Source organism: Vulpes vulpes, chromosome 2 (assembly GCF_048418805.1).
Source record: "Vulpes vulpes isolate BD-2025 chromosome 2, VulVul3, whole genome shotgun sequence".
Classification (NCBI taxonomy): Eukaryota; Metazoa; Chordata; class Mammalia; order Carnivora; family Canidae; genus Vulpes; species Vulpes vulpes.
Window position 1 is genome coordinate 116787663 of NC_132781.1, and position 19293 is coordinate 116806955.

General features: G+C 62.9%; 1 protein-coding gene across 3 annotated transcripts in view; it reads right to left on the bottom strand.

Moving 5' to 3' along the window:
- Positions 1 to 19293, bottom strand: part of PFKP (phosphofructokinase, platelet) — a 43908-nt gene that overhangs the window by 22234 nt on the left and 2381 nt on the right. For 2 of the 3 annotated variants that reach the window (XM_072749644.1, XM_072749646.1), the window contains exons 2-3: positions 11265 to 11338; positions 2817 to 2894 (exon numbers count right to left, since the gene is read on the bottom strand). In XM_072749644.1, coding sequence (XP_072605745.1) covers positions 2817 to 2894; positions 11265 to 11338 — 152 coding nt within the window. Of the gene's footprint in view, positions 1 to 2816; positions 3904 to 4139; positions 4586 to 11264; positions 11339 to 19293 lie in introns of those variants that run through there. The other variant, XM_072749645.1, reaches the window with a different exon arrangement.

Genomic DNA, 19293 nt, shown 5'->3' on the forward strand with positions numbered 1-19293 from the left:
TGTGTTCAGGTGTGGGTACAGCGGACAGGGGCTCAGCACCGGGCCCAGGACGTCAGGTAAACGCCGAGGAGGAGAGTCCGGAGGCGCCCCAGCCTCCCGGGGGGCCTGGGGTGGAGGTGGCCAGACCCCGCCGCCCGGCCTCCCTCGGGCCCAGATGGCACAGCCCTGTCCGCCAGAGCTCGCCGTGCGTGCAGGCAAAGCGGGGACCTGGGAGCCAGAGGATTTCTGTTTGCCCAGGCGCCCCGCCCCACCTCTCCAAGGCCAAGTCTCAGGAAACTCAAGGCGGATCACGCAAACTGCCAAGAGCGAGAGACCAGGACTCCTCACACTTGGTCTTTCGATCATGAAAGATTCCCAGGCATTGGGAGAAAAGAGCAGGACACTTCACATTCCCCGCGATGTGCTCACAAACCTCGGCGGTGCGTCGTCCTCCAAGGACACGCCCAGGTCGTAAGCATGGGGAGCGGCGGGAAGGCCGTGGGGACGGTTGGCCCAGGTCACCTGGGTCACGGCCTGGCGCGCAGGCCGGTTCCCTGGATTGGACCTGACCGGGAGCCATCGGACGGTCATGGGATTTCGCCCCACTGGAAGCTGCCCGGGCAGCTGGTGCACACCCAGGAGGTCACATGCTGGGGGCTTGGCGGGAAGCTGAGGCTGAGGAAGGTGCAGAGATTGCCGGCCTGTCCTGTGTCGCCGGGTGGGGACAGCGCCCAGCACAAGGTGCCCCCCGCATGGGGTTTAGGGTCGGGACCTCGGAAGACGCCGCCCTGATGCTGGCAAGTAGTGCTCCCTGCAGAGGCCTCACCGGCCGGTCCGCCTCCCCAGGAGAACAGGGCACAGGGGTCCAAGCGCAGGCCCCACCAGCTTACAGGGTACACCCGCCATCACCCCCCGTGGGGTGACGGGTGCCAGCCTATCCAGAACGTGCTGCGGGTCCGGGGGCGCGAGGTGCCGGGTGCCATGACGGGTGTTCTCAGCAGCCGCATCGTCGGCCTTTCTGCCGTGGGAACGTCTAAGGCCTACGTTTTTAGCAACGTCCAAGGTCATAGTTATCGTGCAGCAGCATGGACGTCCCGAAGGTGCGAGGCGTGACGATTTTACACTCGCCCCGTAGGGTGATCACCATGCTCCAGCTCACGAGCTCGTCCGTCACCTCGGGCTCCTATCTGTGTGTGTCGACAGTGAAGATTTATTCTCAGCAACTTTCAAGGGTACAATGCGGGGTCCTTAACCGCAGCCGCCGCGCTGTACGTTCCAGAAGCTGTTCACCTTCTGCCTGAAGTTGGGGACTGGCGTCCAGCAGCGGGTCCCTGTCTGCACCCCCCCCCCCAGCCCCTGGCAGCCACCGGCGTGTCCTGCTTCTGAGCTGAGCTTAGGTCCCCAGGTAGGGGGTGACGCATGTCCATCTCTCGGCGGCCGACCCACGTCAGCCAGCGGGTCCCCCCGGAGGTGTGCACGCCGTCCTGGCCGCGCGGGTCCCCCCGCCTCTTACGGGGGAACGTGTTCCACTTACACCCGGACACCACGGGAACAGGATCCGCGCTGTTGCGCAGGCGCCCACGGCACGGCTGTGCCAGCTCGTGGCTCCCTCCTCTTAAAATATTAACGGGTACGTCTCAACAGGTCCAACCGCCAGTGAAGAGCTTATTGTCAAGTCCGTTCTTCCCACGTAATCCGCCTGGTAATCCGCCTCCCACCAGGCCTGGAGGCTTCCCTGAGCTAGTGTTTGGGGAATTTGCAGGCAGGAAACAACCAGGCAGATTTCTTTTAAATTCAAAGTAAGCAATTGCTCTGCCTGCAGCTGGTACTTGCCTCATTCTTGTGCACATCAGAGCAATTAGCCCCGACAGCTCAGGCTGGAACAGGGAGGCTGTGTTCCTCTAAGGCCCTGGGAGGCCCTGGGAGGCCACCCGGGGGGACCGTTCCCAGGCCTGCTTGCACTGACACCAAGTGATGGAGAATCCAGGGGGCGGGGGCATTGGCCGAGAACGAGGCACCAACACACCCAAGCTTCCTCGGGGCTCATCCGCTTTTAAAACAAAGGCAAACCCCAAAACCACTAGGAGGACCCCAGGGAAGGCTGGCGGCCGCTAAGGACCCTTGGCGGCAGGAACACTGCTCCATCTGCAGGATGGAAAAGCTGACCTGGGAAACCCACACGAAAGCCGTAGCTTCAGGTCAAATCCCCGTGCGGCTGGCTGCCCACGGGCGGATCCTGGGGACGGGCAGCCTGTGACCATCCTCCGGGGCCTCGGGGCCGCCCCGGGGCTTCGTGCTGAGCAGGAACCTCATCTAGGCACAGCCCCCTCCCCGCCATGGGTCCCTGTCCCCCTCATCACACAGTGTACAGTCAGCCACTGCTCGCCCACCCGGTCCTGCCCCAGGAGCCTGGGGAGCCCGACTCCCCCAACCGCGCCCCTGTGCCCCTGGCAGGTGGAGGCACAGGGACAGGGCGCGGCCAGAAGGCAAAGGGCAAAGCCAGACAGGAGCTCACGGCCTCTCACAGCCCCTCACAGCCCCGGGGCCACCCGCTAGGGACCCGGGACCCATTGGCCCCACCCGCACCTCCTGAACCTCCGCATCACCCTGTGTGTCCACAGGGCTCATTCTCTGACTCCCTGCGATCCTGCAGCAAAGCTCCTTGAGGACTTGAACCGAAGGACAAAGCAAGGCTGTTTCCTCACCGGGCGAGGAGGGGAGAGGAGCGCGGGCAGCAGGCTCACGCGTGTCACGTGCCGCCGCCGCCTCCGCGCAAAAGGTTTGCAGCTGGGACGGGGCGGGCTTTAGGGACCCGGAGCATCGGACTCCGCACGTACCACTTGCAGGATGCTCGAGACGCTTTCCCAGTCGGCCTCCACGATGTTGCTGCCGCCGTCGACCATGCCCTGGTAACCCTGTGGGCGAGAGCGGGAATCCTCATGAGACGGGGTGACTGCTGAGCCGTCAGGTGGACCAGCGAACCCCGTGGGTGCGGACGACGAGGACTCTGAGCTCCGAGGGCCCCGGGGTTAGAAGCAGTGCGAGAGCAGTGCTGGCCCCACGCATCGAAGGTGCACGAAAGCCGCCTAATGGGTGCGACACGTGGGACCTTCTTGCCAGACCCGTCCCAGGTACCGGGGGGAACGAGCAGTGTGCCTGTCACCCCACAGCCCCTGAGCGCCTCAAATGGGGGGAAACTTACCCAAAAAGCATCTGTAGTTAAACTCCCGTGCAAACAGTGCAATCACACTGCACACAAGAGCGCATGCCTGTGGAGGCCTCAGTTTCCCCTGGTGATCCATGCTCCCCCATGGTGCGTCTGAGAAAGCAGCGCAGCCAGCGGTCCTCCCTACCTTCCAGGTCGGGGCTACGGGCTCCCCGGGGGCGGCGTCAGCCTTCACTTTCCCCAGAAGCCTGAGGGCCGGGCCCTTCAGACCCCAAGCACAGCGGCTCTCCCCGGGCTTCCCCAGCAGGCCGCGCGACGGCAGAGGAATCTGGGAACACCCACAAGCGCCTTTACCTGCGTGACTCTCCCCAGGACACTCAACCTTACAAAGGAATGGACCTAGCGGGTCATCAGCGGGGACTCGGATGTCCTAACCAGGGGAGGTCAAGAGGGAAGGGGAGGGAAGGGGTCTTCGAGGCGGCCCACGGGGCAGGGGACCGCGGCTGCCTTTCGGGGCCAGGGATGCGCGCTCCTACTATGCCCGCCCCACCAGAAGTCCGGCACAGACCGCGTCGTCTAATGTGCAACGCGCATCCACAGGGTGTTCAGTGCACAGAACGCGTCACGGTAGCTTTACATCGTGAAACGTGGGGTTACAGGATTCTCTCTATGCCGTAGACAGCGCATTCCCTGGACTTCTGGAAGTTACACGGGATGAACCTGCTCTCGACGTTCAGTCGGAGCCTCCGTCCCCCTTCCTGTGTCACACATAAACGAGGCTTCCATCAGCACCCGCGTCTGTGGATGCATGTGTCTCAGGTCACATAGATACACGTTGTGTGACAAGTAATGTGTCTTGGATGTTCACCTACTTATAATCTATCGATACAATTACAATATTTTATATGTTACACGGAGCGTACATTGTAGAGGATACATTAGACCTTGCAGCCCTGTGGTATTTTATACACAGTATGTATGGATAAATACGCACATGCCTGCGCGTGTCCTCCTCACATAGGCAGCACGTGTGCCAAGCAGCAAAGGGAAAGGTGCACAGGACGAAGGAGCACGGAGAGGCCGAGGGCGGGCTCGTGGTGGAGCCAGCAGGCCTTCCCGCGCCCCCGGACGGAGGACGGACGCTGGGGCTCTGGCTCCCGCAGCCCCCAGAGCAGCCCAGCCGTGCACCGGGCAGTTTCCACCCGCTCCAGATAACGTGCTGAGCTGCCGCAGCTGTCACATGCAGGAGTGTGGTGGGATCCAGGCCCGGCCCTGGAAAGCCGGCTGGTGAGAGAGGCTGTATCCACACCGGGCCCGTGCGTGAGCTGCCCAAGCACAGACGCCACTCAGGGACGGGGCACCCAAAGCCAGCCGTCCCCCCTCTGAGTCCCAGGGATCGTCAGCAGGAACAAGCGGGGCCCTGGATGACAGTAGGCGGACAGGACAGGCGGGGGACCCAGACGGAGACCGCCCCACGCTCTGCACACCCCACACCGCAGGCTCCCATCAGCAGCTCCCCGCCATCTGTGCCATCTGTGCACGCGCTGCAGCTCGCCCTCTCCCCTGCAGCTCCCTCCTCGGAGGCCTGGGTGGGGACACCCCACGTGAGCAGGCCTGTGGACCTCCAGACCCTGGACACGGACGCAGCCCTACGCAGAGGCCTGAGGTCCTAGCACCCCGGCCGCAGGGGGCGGAGGGGAGAAGCCAGTCCTGGGGAGCCCAGGAGGGCAGGTGCACGCAGGCCGTCAGGGCAGAGCGGGGCAGGTGCACACCCACAGGCTTTGGCAAAAGCAGGCGCCCCCAGCTGCTGGAGGACTTTCTGCAGGCTCCCCCGGACCCCGCAGCGCTGACAGGACACACGAGGCCCCAAGAGCGATTCCAGCAAGCGCATCGGAGCCGGCGCCCGCCCGTGCCCCGGCGACAAGCACCATCCACAGTCTGCTCGGCAGGTGCCGCACTGGGAACCCAGAAATTCCCTCCACCCCCGCAGTCACTGCTCCGCACGTCAACACAGACTTAATAAAAACACGTCGAAACCCCTTTGCTGCAGGAGCAGGAACGTGGAGAACCGCGCTGCGATCACACCACGTACCTCCAATCGTAGAATGTTCTCCAGAGGTACTTTACGCCCTGGGGTTTAGAGGTGCCTCGAACAACTGGTGATAAAGGGCCGCTCAGTGACCCAGGGACCCGGGAGGGCGCTCCTGGCCGCGTGGGGGCAGGAAGCGACACCCCCTCCGCAGGCTCCTGGAGCTGGGGGGGGGGGACATCTGAAAATCCCTCCCAACTGCGATTCTCAGCGGTCTTCCGCTTTCAGGGAAGAGGTCACTGAATAAGAGAGGACCGGCCTACGCGAGCGTCCCCTGAACTATAAATCCGGATGAGCGGTTCTCCCCTGACGTCTCCTTGCAGGTTCGAGCACTTACTCCAACGCAACCAGAGCCTGAAATATTTTTCTATGATTCTCCTTGGAATTTGCCTGCAGAGCCAGTTCTGTGACTCACGGAGGAAGAAAACCACAGAACACCCCGAAGAGCCACACGTAGTTTTTCACCCGGAGTAACAGTCCCCACCCCGCACACACGGTGGGCCCGAGTGGCCGCATCACCCTGGAGGAACCTGCTCCGGGGCCGCCGGGGACACCTGAGCACACGCCACACGCTTGGACAGGACTTTGAAGAGCATCCTGAGCAAAGTACACCAGGTCCCCCGATACGGCGTCCTCTGGAGACCGCGCTGCACTTGGGGGTCACGGTGGCCTGGGTTTTGGGGCGCCTGGTGAGCACATCCTGCGTCAGAGCCTGTCCACGGCGGGTGGCCTCCTCAGAGAAGGGACCTCCCACCACGTAGGGTCTAAATCAAGGACCCAGTCCTGTGCCATGTTTGAGGAACACACCTGTCACCTCACACCTGATAATGGTTTTTTTCCCAGACCTGATTTCCTGGATTACTGGGTCAGCAGCCCACAGGCAGAGAGGCGGGCATCCCGACTGCTGGGGGAGCAGCCTCTGGGTATCGCGGTGACGGATGCCAGACCTCTCCCCAGGGCTTTGCTGCCCAGGGGACATAACTGCTTGTGCTTCCCTCCTACGCTACAACACGGCGCTGCCAGAACCTGAGAGCGAGCACACCGCGAGGCCGGACTAGGCAGGCGGGAAAGGGGCGGCAGGGGCCCCCGGGTGGGCGCTGGCTTCCAAGTCAGGGACTCGCGACTGTATGGCTGCATGAGTTGACCGCAGAGCCTCAGGTCCAGGTCCTGCCCACGCCCACCCGCCGCCGGGCACCCCCCACCCCAGGGCACCCCCACTCCAGGGCGCTCCGGATGCCCGGCAGCCTCCTCTGCTCTCGGAGTCCATGACCGCGGGGCGCCGTCTACACAGTCGCCTCTGCTTGGTCCCCCCGACGTGTGGACCGGCTCGGAGGCGCCAAAACAGGTTAGAAGCCGGGCAGTCACAGCAAAGCCCTGCGCCCCAGAAACCTGACAACGGGCCGGCGGGATTTAGGGGGCCACCCGGCGTCGTCAGGTGGCTTGGACGACAAAGCTGGGGATACCCAGTTCCAGGTACGTGGAGAATCCTGAGGCCACAGCAGGACACGGCGGGTCCGCATCCTCGGGTGGGAGAGCCTGCCCCCCGCCGGCCGCTCAGCCACCCCCGGGGTGACACGAGGACCCCCTAGCAACTCAAACGCCAGGGTTGAGGTGGCCAAGCCGGGGCGAAGCCCAGGCCATGGCGGCGGCGCCCAGGGCAGGGGCCCAGGGAGGGGCTCGGCATCCCCTTGCACAGCAGCCACGGCCCTGGGGCATCCGCGCGGGGACCCAGCGGCCCGGCCACTCTCGGCGACGACCCTCCACGCCTGCCAGCAGCACGGGGGACGTTTAACCACACGTCCGATCCCGTTACTATTCTTAGACGTTTTGTGGTCAAGAGGCTCCAACTTTCAGGAAGTTGAAATGCAGAAGTGGCGACATGTGAAACGTCCAGTTCACGGGGCAACGTGGTTCTGGTCACCTTGCCGGGCCTGCGGGCACCGGGGGCAGGGGGAGGCCGAGAAGGGGCCCACACGCCCCCCAGGATCCCGGGTCTCCCTGGCCTGCCCCCCACCCCACCCCCCCCGCAGGTGGCGGACCAGGAGCTTGGGCTCGGGCGCGACCCAACACCCAGGGGGACCCGGGGACCCCCCAGGACAGGAGGTCAGGCCGGGCGGGAACCAGCCCCATCACGTGAGGACCCGCAGCCTCACCGGGAAAGGGGGGGTGTGGCTGTCGGGGTTTCTCTGCCGCGAGCAGGGCAGGTCTTACTTCAAAAATTGTGAAAGCAGGCAGCCCGCAGCGCCAGCCACACGTCCACGGCCAACAGATGGCTTCTGTCCACAAGGGGAAGCAGGTAGGAATCGGGCGGACACGTTCAGGCTTGTTCGCCGAGGATGACGTGGGGCCTGATGCACAGGACCCGGGCTGCTAGGCCCCGTGCCCCTCCGGGGAGAGCCCCGGTGTCCTGTGTAGACAGGAGCCCGAGGGAGGCCCCGGGTGGAGGGAGGCCTCGGGTGGAGGGAGCCCTGGGTGGAGGGAGGTCTGGGCCGAGGGAGCCCCTGGGTGGAGGGAGGTCCCAGGTGGAGGGAGCCCCGGGGCAGGGAGCCGGGATCCCAGGAGAAGCCACTCAGGGCGGCAGGGGCAGGTGGTCCACCTGCAGGGGGAAGGCCTGACCCCACGTGCTCAGGCTCCTGTCTTAGCCCCATCGGCTGCCCACCGGGCACGACACCAGCCTTTCCTCGGGGTTCAGAAGACGGGGAGACGGAGACACAGGGCCAATGCCCAGGCCCAACTGGGAGGCGTCATTTCAAAGAGGAAAAGACTTTTAAGCTAGTCCCAATGATAGGGCAAGAACTGGGGGCACCTGGTTTAGCACCGCCTTCAGCCCAGGTTGTCACCCCGGGGTACCGACATTGAGTCCCACGTCGGGCTCCCTGCATGGAGCCTGCTTCTCCCTCTGCCTGGGTCTCTGCCTCTCTGTGTGTCTCATGAATAAGTAAATAAAATCTTAAAAAAATAAACAGCTATACCCGATGTCAATCTGTAGGAAAACCTTCAGCTACAAGGACTTCGAGCCTGCTAATTGCATGAAACAGGACGGGCCTCCTATTCCCGCCGGGAGACCACAGAAACAGACACCAGCGGGTCTCCTCCCCAGTCCCCCAGAAGCCAGGGCGTCTGCAGACCAGAGTCTTGCCAGGCTGAGGGACAGAGGTGCCACCACCATCCTCAAGGGGCCGAAGACACCCGTAGGTTCTGCGGGGAAAACCCTCGCCCGGAGGGGGGGCATCAACAGTTGCAAGGAACGGGTTAATCCTGCGGCCGTCCATCCTCCCCCAATGGTGCCCAAGGGCCGGGCCAGCCCAGCCCGCGCAGGCCTGGCCCAGATCTGCAGCAGGCCCGGCTGCAGCCAGACAAACAAACCCGCTGCCAGGCCCCGAGCAGAGATGCCAGCGTTTCCCGCTCAACACACCTCCCACAGACTTTATGGAAGGAAAAAACCCAAGAACCCTGTGTCTACAGAGCAGCACCCTGTTCAATGGTCCGGGGGTGTCGGCACGTTTCACAGAGACCCTCGCGGCCGTCCAGGCGGGCCGACCCCAGCCCGCAGCCCCGGCTCCTGGGTCGTGCCCATGGTCGCCCCCCAGGTCCTCGGATGGCCGCCCCCCGCGGGGGGCCAGGTTTCCCCCGAGCACGGGGCGTGGGTCAGGGATGTATCTGCTCGGACGCACGTTCCATCCTCACACATGAAGAGTCACGCTTCCCCACCCTTTTCATCAGGATGTCCGTGACCGCAGCTCCTGGTCCTCCCCCCATTTTGGGAGGTGGACTTGAGGCTTTTTCCCTCCCACCTCCTTGTCTCTGTGTCTCGCTGCCTCTTGAATCAACCCTTTCCTTGCCACAAAAAAAAAAAAAAAAGACAATAAACGAGCAAAACGTGTGAACAGATGCCTGAATGAGGTTTAAGAAGATAAAACTAAGGGCCCCTGGGTGGCTCCCTGGTGGAGCAGCTGCCGTCAGCTCAGGTGTGACCCGGGGTCCCGGGATCGAGTCCCGCCTTAGGCTCCCTGCGTGGAGCCTGCTTCTCCCTCTGCCCGTGTCTCTGCCTCTGTGTGTGTCTCATGAATAAATAAATAAAATCTTAAAAAAAAAGTCCAGTCTGAGAAGGATTAGTGTAGAAGTCGCTGTGTCTCCAGTTTCCACACTCAAACACTCAGCAGGCGCACGGCCGCCAGGCCCACCCCGTGCACTCCACGACACGCACGCCAAGGGCACATACAGCCCTACCGTGGGGCTTCCCGACCTCGGCACAGCGGACACTGGGGCAAAATCACGAATTCCTCGATGTGGGAGCTGCTCTGGGCTCAGCGGCCCGGGAGCACCAGCCCCGGTGTCCACGCCCGAGATGCCAGGAGCGCCACTCCCACCCCAATAACGGGACCATCGTTAAACATCTCCCGACACGTCCCGGGGGTGGATCACAGCCCTGCTACGGGCTCCACTGGGCACATGAGCTGTCGCCCCAGCCCCACCAGTGACAAAGACGTGGAAAATGCAGACTTCCTTTTACCGACGAGCCACGGGTCCATTCCTTTAACTGTGAAATACCGGATAGGACTTGCTTGTCCCCCCACCGCCACCCCCGCGCCCCGTGAAGCCCAGTGGGGCGGGGACCCAACGGCAGCTCCGCAGCATCACCGGCCACGGTGACAGGCACTGCGGGCCCGTGGGCCACAGGAGCCAGGGCGCCGGCACATCCGCCCTCCGAGAGAGCCTTCCGCAAGCCCGAGCCTCAGGAGCTGCCGTCAGGCCTGGGGTGCGGCGTCCCTGCGACTCTCGGGTGAACGCAAGCCTCCCCAGGAGGCTGTGGAGCGAGATCAGGAGGCAGAGCGCCCTGTGCGCACACGGCCAGCAGCCACCGCGGGAATGCACACACGTGTGCCCGCCCGTGGGACCCTGAACATGGAATGAAGGGGACGGGGGATGATGGAGGACCGGGGACGGGGCAGCGGGGCGCTCCTCCGCGCCGGCCAGCGGCAGCTGTGACCCCGAAGCGCCCGACACAGGGGGACTGAGCGATGGCCTGCAAATGCTCCGCGGGGCCCGTGGCCTTCCAGTTGCCCAAACGGGAGCAACGGCAACCCTGCATCAGAAGCGCCACGCGGGGAGGCCTCCCAGGGCAGCAGGCAAAGCAAACTCCCTCTCGCATGAGGTGCGCGGCCCAGGGAGTGGCGGCCCACTAATGGCCTCCTCCCAGGGCAGAAACACGCACCGCGGGCACCGGCTCCGCACCAGCTCCCGGGCTCGGGTGGGACCGGGCACGCAGGACAGGCACCCGCAACCAGCGTCAGAAACTGCTGTGGCCCACGGCACCAAACCCGGCATGAGGGACAGTCACCAGTGCCCAGGGTTGGGATCAGGGTCATCCCAGGGGTCTACATCCAGAGCAGGCCTCCTGCGTCAGGACACGGGCAATGTGGGCTGTGACCCACAGCGTGCAGCCGCCTGGGGATGGAGGGGCACTGGGCGGACGGGGGTGGGGGTCACCAGGGGGACAGAGAGGATCCTGGGGACAGAAGGGTCACTGGGGGGATGGGGGGGTCACCAGGGGGATAGAGAGGGGGTCCTGGGGACGGGGGGGGGGGAGAGGAGGGAGGAGGGAGAGGAGGGGGGCTGCAGATGAAGACATCCATCCCCCAAGACCACCAGGTGCAGACAAAAGGGCATTATGTCCCGGTATGCTGTCCCTTCCTGCTGCATCCCCGGCCCCCCATCTCACAGACCAGCATCTGGAGCCCCCCACCCCACATCCCTGCAAGCCCCCCACCCCGCATCTGGACCAGGGAGCCCCCCACCCTCCATCTCCGCAAGCCCCCCCACCCCCACTCCCTACACCTGGACCAGGGAGCCCCCCCACCCCACATCCCTGTGAGTCCCCCCACCCCGCACCTGGACGCCACCCCCTCCCCAAAGGCCCCCCCACCTGGATCCCATCTCCCGCCACCTGGTGCCAGGTCGCAGAGCCCGGGCCCGTGCCAGGCACAGGTCCCCGAGCCAGACTAAGCCGCAGGAAGATGCAGCACCGACCTCGTAGATGAAGTACACTTTGGCTCCCACGTATATGCCCATGCGCACGACAGCTCGGACGGCAGCATTCATACCTGTGGAGGGAATGGGACAGTCGTCAGTGACCAGCCGGGGCGACTCTGGCGCTGCCCTCGGACCCACCTGAAGGCTCCCCACCTGGACGACGGGCCTGGGGCGTCCCTCGGGGGTCCGTGTCTCGGGCCCGCAGAGCGTCACCGTGAGGAGCCCAGGCGCCCCAGAGCCACTGCAGGCAGACCCAGGCACCACCCCGCGGGGCCACAGGCCACGGCGCCCCGTCCTTGAGTCCCGGGGGAGGACGCAAGGTTGTCAGCAAGCCAAACTCCCGTAAATACAGAAAATGACAGTTCCCGTGACACGAGGGGGAGAGAAGAACACGGGATTTCATGAGCAACTACTGCAGTAAACGACTCCTCAGGCCACGGCTGTGAAAAGCTGCGAGTCCCGTAGCCGGACAAGCTGTGCACGCTCAGCATCAGTCCGGGCTCGTCACCCGAGAGGTCGACGTGGACGCGGACAGGTGCACGTCTGGGGGCCTTGTCACCTCACGTTCTCGAATCTGAACGACCTACTAATGGGTGCTCGGCCCTCCAGACCCTCGACTCCCTGCATCCAGGCGCGAGCGGCCACTGTGCCACGCTCACACCCTCTGCGCATGCACCTGTGTGGAGGCCCGCCCCATCCCGCTCTCCTGAAACGGACATTTCCCCCCACACCAGCTCCGGATCCCACCATGTCCCTCTAACGTCACTCACGCTGTGGCCAGAGTGACTTACAAATACATTCTTCTTGTTTGTTTGTTTTTTTTTAAAGATTCTGGAAAAGGCAAAACTATGGAGACGGCGACGAGATGCGGGGCTGGGGGGGGGGGCAGGGGCCGTAGCGACCGGTCCTTGCCGCCGCTGCACGGTGGCCGGGGTCCGACCACATCTGTCCAAACCCATGGGACGCCCCCCCCCTCCCCCGGCAGCAGCGACTCTGGCGGTGGCTCCGGGGGAGGAGGGCGCGTCCGCGTCCCCGAGGTGGGCCGTGCAGTGGGGGAGCCGAGCACGCAGGGGCACGGGTCCTCTTTGTACCTTCCATTCAGGTATGAACGGGCCAAAACGGCTCCAGAAAATAAAGTCTTTAGAGCACGGACTGGGGGCACCTGGCGGGCTTGGTCGGAGGGGCCGTGATTCTAGACCTCGGGGCTGCTCGTTCAAGGCCCACACACTGGGCGTAGAAGTGACTTACAAATAAAACATTTAAAAATAAGTTCGAAGGAAACGCTGGCCTGCGTCCTTTCCCCTGGGCTGCCCCCGCAGCCGGCCACGGAGCCCCACGGCTGCACCGTCCCGGCACCAGCCCGAGCGTGCCCCTCCGGTTCTCCAGAGGTTACCAGGTGGGAACCCACGGGCACCAATGTGGCCTCCACGGGGCCTGCATGCAGGCAGCCACACCTGCGGGGGGAGGCAGCCCCCCACTCCGCCCTCTTACCCTGGAAGGGCCACCCCGTGCCCGTGCGCACACCGTGTGGGGCACTCACGCATCTGCACCTGGACAGGTGCGCTCTCCATGGCCCGGCCAGGTGTGCACGCGGCCTGTGGCCTCACCCCGAGGCCTTACGGATGGAGGAGCACAGCTGCTCACCGTCCGTTCCGACAGACCCCAGGATTCTAGGCCTGGCTCCGCGGCCTCCATCCCAGGGAGATTAACCCCAAACGCTCCACCACGAGAACACCATCCCTGGGGGACTGGCACCTGCAGGCCTGCGCCCACCTGAGCACCCTTTCCTCACAAGGACGCTGGCTCCGGAGGTGGGGGGAGGTGGGGGGGGGTCCTCTTGTAAAGGTCTCCCTTTACGGGGAGTTTCTAGAGAACGTAAGACACGGCAGGAGGAAACTGTGACGAGTGACCCCCGGAGACCCAGGTCACGGAGATCCGCAGACCTTCACGCCAGCCCTGCGCCTGAGTCCCAGCCTGGCCTCTTGGTGTTAACCTGCACTCACCTGAGAGGGGGGCTCGCTGGGTCACCTGCGGCTGTGGGCGTCCCTGGGGGGCGGGGGCTGGGGGGGCTTCCCTGGTGGGGAGAGGAGGTTCCTGGGAGGGCGAGGGCTGCTCACCCTCTAGCAAACAACTACCCCCCAGCCCTGCTCAGATTTTTTTCATTTGCAAGTGAGTGCACTTTGCTTAAACCAAGGGGCCTCCCCCAGCTGGGGCCCACCTGCCCGGCTAGGGGCCTGGGAGGTCGGTCGCGCCTCCAGCTCTGCAGCAGGTGGACGAGCTCCGGGGGAAGAGGAAGTCTGGTCCCCGCAGGCAACCTGAGAGCCAAGGGAGCAAAATGAGCAAACGGCCCCTCTGGAGGGAGAAGCTTAGTCTCTATTTTATCTTCACTTAAAAGGCGAGCAGATTCCCTTGGGGCGGGCGCACCTGCCCTGCTGTAGGATGGCCCCAGAGGAGCGAGGAACGAAACCAAACCGCCTGCCGGGCCCCAAGGGAGGGCTTCCCAGTTTGGGGCGGGGCCTGTGCTGGGTCAGCTGGTCCTGGGAACGGGGTGGGGCCAGGTGGGGCCGTGGCTCTGAGGGGGACAGGGGACGGGGGGACTGGGGAGGAGGACCGGGGACGGGGGACAGCTGTGGGGGACGGCTGCGAGGAGCCGACCCTCCAGGACATAAATCTAGCCTTACAGAACCGCCCGCGCCCCCCTCGACCCCGGGGCCTCGGTCACACACAGCTTGGACACCGCATCCATTCCTTGCGCTTTCACTTTTGTTTCAGCACTAGATCTGGGAATTTACGACTCTCCTGGGGTGGATCCGTCCTGGAAGCCTCTGCCTGGGGCTCAGGTCATGGTCCCCAAGGTCCTGGGATTGAGTCCTGCTTCTGCTTCTCCCTCTCCCCCTGCCCCTCCCTGTATGGGCTCTCTTGCTCTCACTTGCTCGCTCAAATAAATAAAATCTTAAAAAAAAAAAAAAATCAACAACAACAACTCTCCTAACGATTCCCACGGGCAAACATCATCCTGCAACCAAGTCAGAATCTTAGAATTTGGAAACACTAGCAGCTGACGGGAGCCGTGAGATCCTCCCTTCAACCCAACAGATGGAACAGGTGCCCCAAGAGCTCCCCGGATGTCAGGGACCGGGAAGCCCCTGCAGGTGAGGGCCGGTGGCCATGAAGACCATTCCTTCCTCAATTAAAATAAGAACTTAGGGAAAAAAAATGAATGACAGAAAGGAATTGCGGAACCAATCACTGTCCTGGATGTCTGACAGGAATGTAACTACGCTGCAGTGAAAGTAAAGACGGTTAAAAAAATAATTTAAAAAAATAACTTAAATGATGTTTTTTAAAAAACCATTTAAAAACATCATTTAAATAGGGGATCCCTGGGTGGCTCAGTGGTTGAGTGTCTGCCTTCGGCTCAGGGCGTGACCCCGGGGTCCCGGGATCAAGTCCCGCATTGGGTTCCCCACAGGGAGCCTGCTTCTCCCTCTGCCTGTGCCTCTGCCTCTCTCTCTCTCTCATGAATAAATATTTTTTTAAATAATAATAATTTAAATAATTTTAAAAAGAGAAAAAAAACATCCTTCCTTCCCGAGGTCACAGAGTGCAGTGGCCCCGTTTCCAAAGGCCTCCAGAGGTCTGCTCCGAGGGAGGCCAATCTGCAAGGAGCGAGGAGTCTGTTGATGCTGATAAAGTAACAGGGGCTCATCCCCATCGGCACAGGCTCCTCACTTCACCCTTCCGACCCTCTGAAGTTACGTACCCCCCTCCCCCAAGGCCGCCGCCTCGTGACCGCTCCCTCACTAATTAAAGTCCTTTTCGAAAAATCGGGTGAGGTTGTTTAGCTGCACTGGCTTCCCCCTGAAATCCTGTAGACCTCAGCTTCGGACCGAGGCAGAGATGTCAGGAAACAAACTTAGAGCCCCTCATCCAGCCCTTGCTCCTCGAGTCCTTCATAAAAGCTTCCCCCTTTAACAACGGAGGAGTCCCAAGGACGCCCGGGCCCCATCAGCGGCCAAGGCGGGGCTTCCTGCATCCTGCTGCACACAAGGCGCTGGGCCCCCCCAGGCGAAGGCGTGAAAGGTCAGAGGGCGGCCTGCGACGGGTGTGCGAGGGCAGGCTGGCTCACCGCAAGCCCACCCGACGCCCGCGGAAGGGGCACCCTGTCACTGACACATCGGCAAGCGTGGCCTGCCCGGCTCCAGGGGGCAGCGAACAGGGCCCGACGGGCACACGGCGCCGCCGCCCTGGCAGGTGCCGAGGAGAAGCATCCAAAGCACAGCAGGGCTGGGGGACCTGGGGCGGGACAGCGGGGGACGCGGGGAGCCAGCGCGGGGCCCTGGAGAAGCCCTGACGCCCAAAAACCGGACGACCAGCCGAGGGGACATCTGCACAGGCGGCTCCTGCAGGCCCTGCCAGCGTCCCTGCACGTCTCCCGGACTTGGCCACATGCACGCAGCAGGGCCCCTGGGTGCTCCCCGCCGCGGTGCGGGCCTGACGGATCTCGCTGATGATCTCGCTGATGACGCTTATCCTGGGAGGCCCGGAAACCCTAGGCTGCGCAAGAGGAACATTCACAAGGAACTTCTCCGGTTTCTTTTCCTTCCCAGACGTGATGATGTCACCTTCCCCTCCCGGCTGCTCTGCTGCCCTTATCAGAAGCACCCGGTCCGCCCAGGTGGCTTCCCTGCCCCTACAAGGTAAATCCAAAGTCCTCCCTGCCTGCCCCTACCCACAGCCTCACCCAACGGGCCCTGAGTCCTCCTCCCGGCCCCAGGCACCCACCTCGCCCCCGCCCTCGCCCTTGCCCTAGCCAGGCTGCTGGGCACTAGCTGTGCCCTCAGCGCCAGGGGGGATGAGGGCAGAAAAAGGGGAAACGAACCCCAGGAATACTAAGCCAGAGCTGAGCTAACGAGGAGGAGGGGCTGCGGCCAGTGGCCCTACAGCACCCTTCCCACCATTTTCTGCCCAGAAGGGACGTCCAGCCTCGTCACATATTTGCAACTTTGTACACAAGGGGTCCCACAGTCATGAACCTTGCAGTCGAGGTCCTTCTCGAGGTCAGAAAGCCACCCCATGAAATTGCCCCAGGGACCCAGGACACAGGCAGCAGCTGTGGTTCTCAGGCCGCAGCAAGACCCACAAAACCAGAATGTGCACCTCACCAGGACCCCGGGGCGGCCGCTATACAACCCGGAGGGAGCGTGTGAGCCCCTGGGGGCGTCGGGCCTGCGGGGCCCTGGGCTGGGCGCTGCCTTCCCCGTTCTATCCTCCTCCTTCCACGGAAGACGTTCACTGGGGAGAAGGAAGGAGGACAGTCCTTCATTCTGCAAACGAGAAAGAGGCCTGCCCGCCGCCCCGAGGAGAACCAGGGAGGGGCCCATCAGTCAGTCTCCTGGTCCCCCAGGCGGCTCCACCACGGGCCTGCTGCGGCTTGCCCTGACAAGCACAATTGCCGGAATTCCCAGCGAGCTAAGGCAAGGGTGGCAGGGACGCGTGGGGCGAAGGACACGGGGGCTTCCTGGCAGGTGCTCGGCCGCGCGTGGAACCGGAGCGCCAGCCCAGGCCTGCGGAGAGGGAGTCGGACGGCACCTCAGCCTCCCGCTTGACACGAGGCCCTCCCGACCTCATCACAACCACGTGGGGTGTGCAGTTTGGGGTCCCAGCGCCTGCCTTCCCCGCGTTGCTGGCCGCCGCCTCCTTTCTAACGGGGACGGCTTCCTTCCCGAGTCCCGCCGGCCCCAGTTCTCCCCGACGAAAGGTGTCCGTCCTGAACAGAAGCCGTTTGTTCCCCGTAAGGCAGGTCTGGGGGTTTCGGACCTCAGGGTGTCCAGCTCCTAGGAGTCGCCCGGACCGGCCCCGCAGGGAAACGGGGCAGCGGCTGCAGTCCCACGGCACTCACGGGGTTAATGCTCTAACCCCAACATGCTGCCTCCTAGACGCACCCATACTTGCTAAATTAACCATTAAATGTTACGTGGGGGAAAAAAAATCCCAGTACAGAGCGTGCGTACAGAGTTCCAGGCCCGGAAGGGGCCCTGGGGAGATGAGACGCCCACGGGTCCCCTGTTTCCGCGGCGCGCTGGGAACCTGCCCGCCGGGCTCGGGGCAAGCGCACGGGGAAGGCGCCCCCTGGAGGTGTTCGAGGAGCGCGTAGTCAGCCACAGGAGCACCTGGGCCCCGGCCAGCGACGGGCGCCTGTCATCTGTGACGGCGGCAGGAGAGCTCGGGGCACCTGCCCTTCCCAGGTACCGCTGAGCAGGTGGAAGGGAGCTTCTGAGGAGCAACGGCCCAGGTCACTGAAATGACTTAATGGGAAAGGGAAGCGGCCAGAGCTGGCAGTCGCCCCTCATTTTATGAAAGGGGAGCGGCCCACAGGGCTTCGCGGGATTCAGGGGACCGACCGCACAGCAGACAGGAGAGCCTGCCGGGGTGGCACACGGGCCGGCTGCCACAGAGGCCCTCAGGAAGAGGCTCTTGGGTCCCAGCCCCACTGCCACTGAGAACGCAAGGCACCGGGTCCTGGCAAAGCTCACTGGCCTCGGCAGGCACCGGGCGTAAGCTAGCAGCCCGCCACCAGCCCCCGCTGCTCCCGAGGTCCGATGTCCTGTCGGACCTCTCCGGGTCCCCTGCTCCCTGCTCCGTCCGCTTGCCCCGAGGCGAGGGAGGGAGGGCTCGATCTTCCCAGCCAGACTTCCCCAGCCACGCTGCCCCCCAGGACACTCATTTCCCCTCCTGCTCCTTTGCACCGGGACCCACGGTCTGTAGCCAGTGATTCATGTTCGGCGAGTGACACAACCTTGCTCGAGGGCGGCTACTTAGTCACGGAAAGGCTGTCTGTCCCTCCGCCCCTCCGCCCGGCAAGGTGCAAGTTCAGTTTAAACTTGCAGGCATTCCTTGCGACAGCAGAAGAAACCCGAAGCTTGAGAAAAATAACTAGCCCTGGAAAGACTCTGCCTTCGGGGGTGGGGCTGAGGCAGGATCCTCTTTTTTTTTCGTCATTACTAAATTCGATTGGAAAACAAAGCACTTCATTGGGCGCAAGAATGTTGCAGTAAAAAAAAAAAAAAAAAAGATGTTTTCTGCTCTGATACCAAAGCTGTTTAAAAATCATCGGGGTGGGAAGTGCCCGGGGGGCTCAGAGGGTTAAGCGGGGCTCAGGTCCGGATCTCAGGGCCTAGAGATGGAGCCCCAGGTGGGGTCTGTGTCAGCAAGGAGTCTGTTTGGGATTCTCTCTCCTTCCCCGCCTCCCGCCCTGCAATACATAAATACATACATATATTTAAAAAAAAAAAAAAAAACCCTTTAAAACCTGGACTTTAACTTTACAACCTCGCCTGAAGAGCGTGGCCCTACTGGGAAGGAGGTGGGATCCAGACCCCACAGAAGTCGGTTTAAAGCCTGTCGCCTGCCACAGAGGACCTGTGTAGCCCGGACCAGGTCGCGTATGTCCTTGTGGGTCTTTCTCCCAATCCTCCACAGTGAGGATGTACCTATCTGGGAGCAATGTGAGCAGGCCTGGGGAGAACCATAAGGCTCCCGGAACCCAAAGCGTGCCCAATAGACGGTCGCTGCTGTTTACTGGCTTCCATCCCCCGTGGAATCTTACCATAATTTCACATTTGATCGGAAAACCTGAGATCAAGACTCGCGTCTTTAGCGAGGGGCGGAACTCTCCAATCTCAGGGAAATTCTGCTGACAGAATCTGGACTCAGCCCAAAATGGCAAAAGAACCAAGCGTCTGACATATTATCTCTGTCGGAATAACCTCATCTAAGAGTCTGTGAACGTGTTGCTGCTAAGACCAGACCCTCTGAGCGCACGTCGGGATCAGCTTTCTCCAGAGGAAACACATCCAGAGGCTCCAGCAGGTCTAAGACAGTTAGATAAAAGCAAGAGATGGCTCTTTGCATACAGTCCAAGAAAAACCCCAAGCCAGCGGCCCACCCTTGGAGTGGGGCCCTGGGGCACGTTGGGCTCTCCCTGGGGCGGCCCAGAGGTGCCAAGTCGGGAGCATCTGTCACC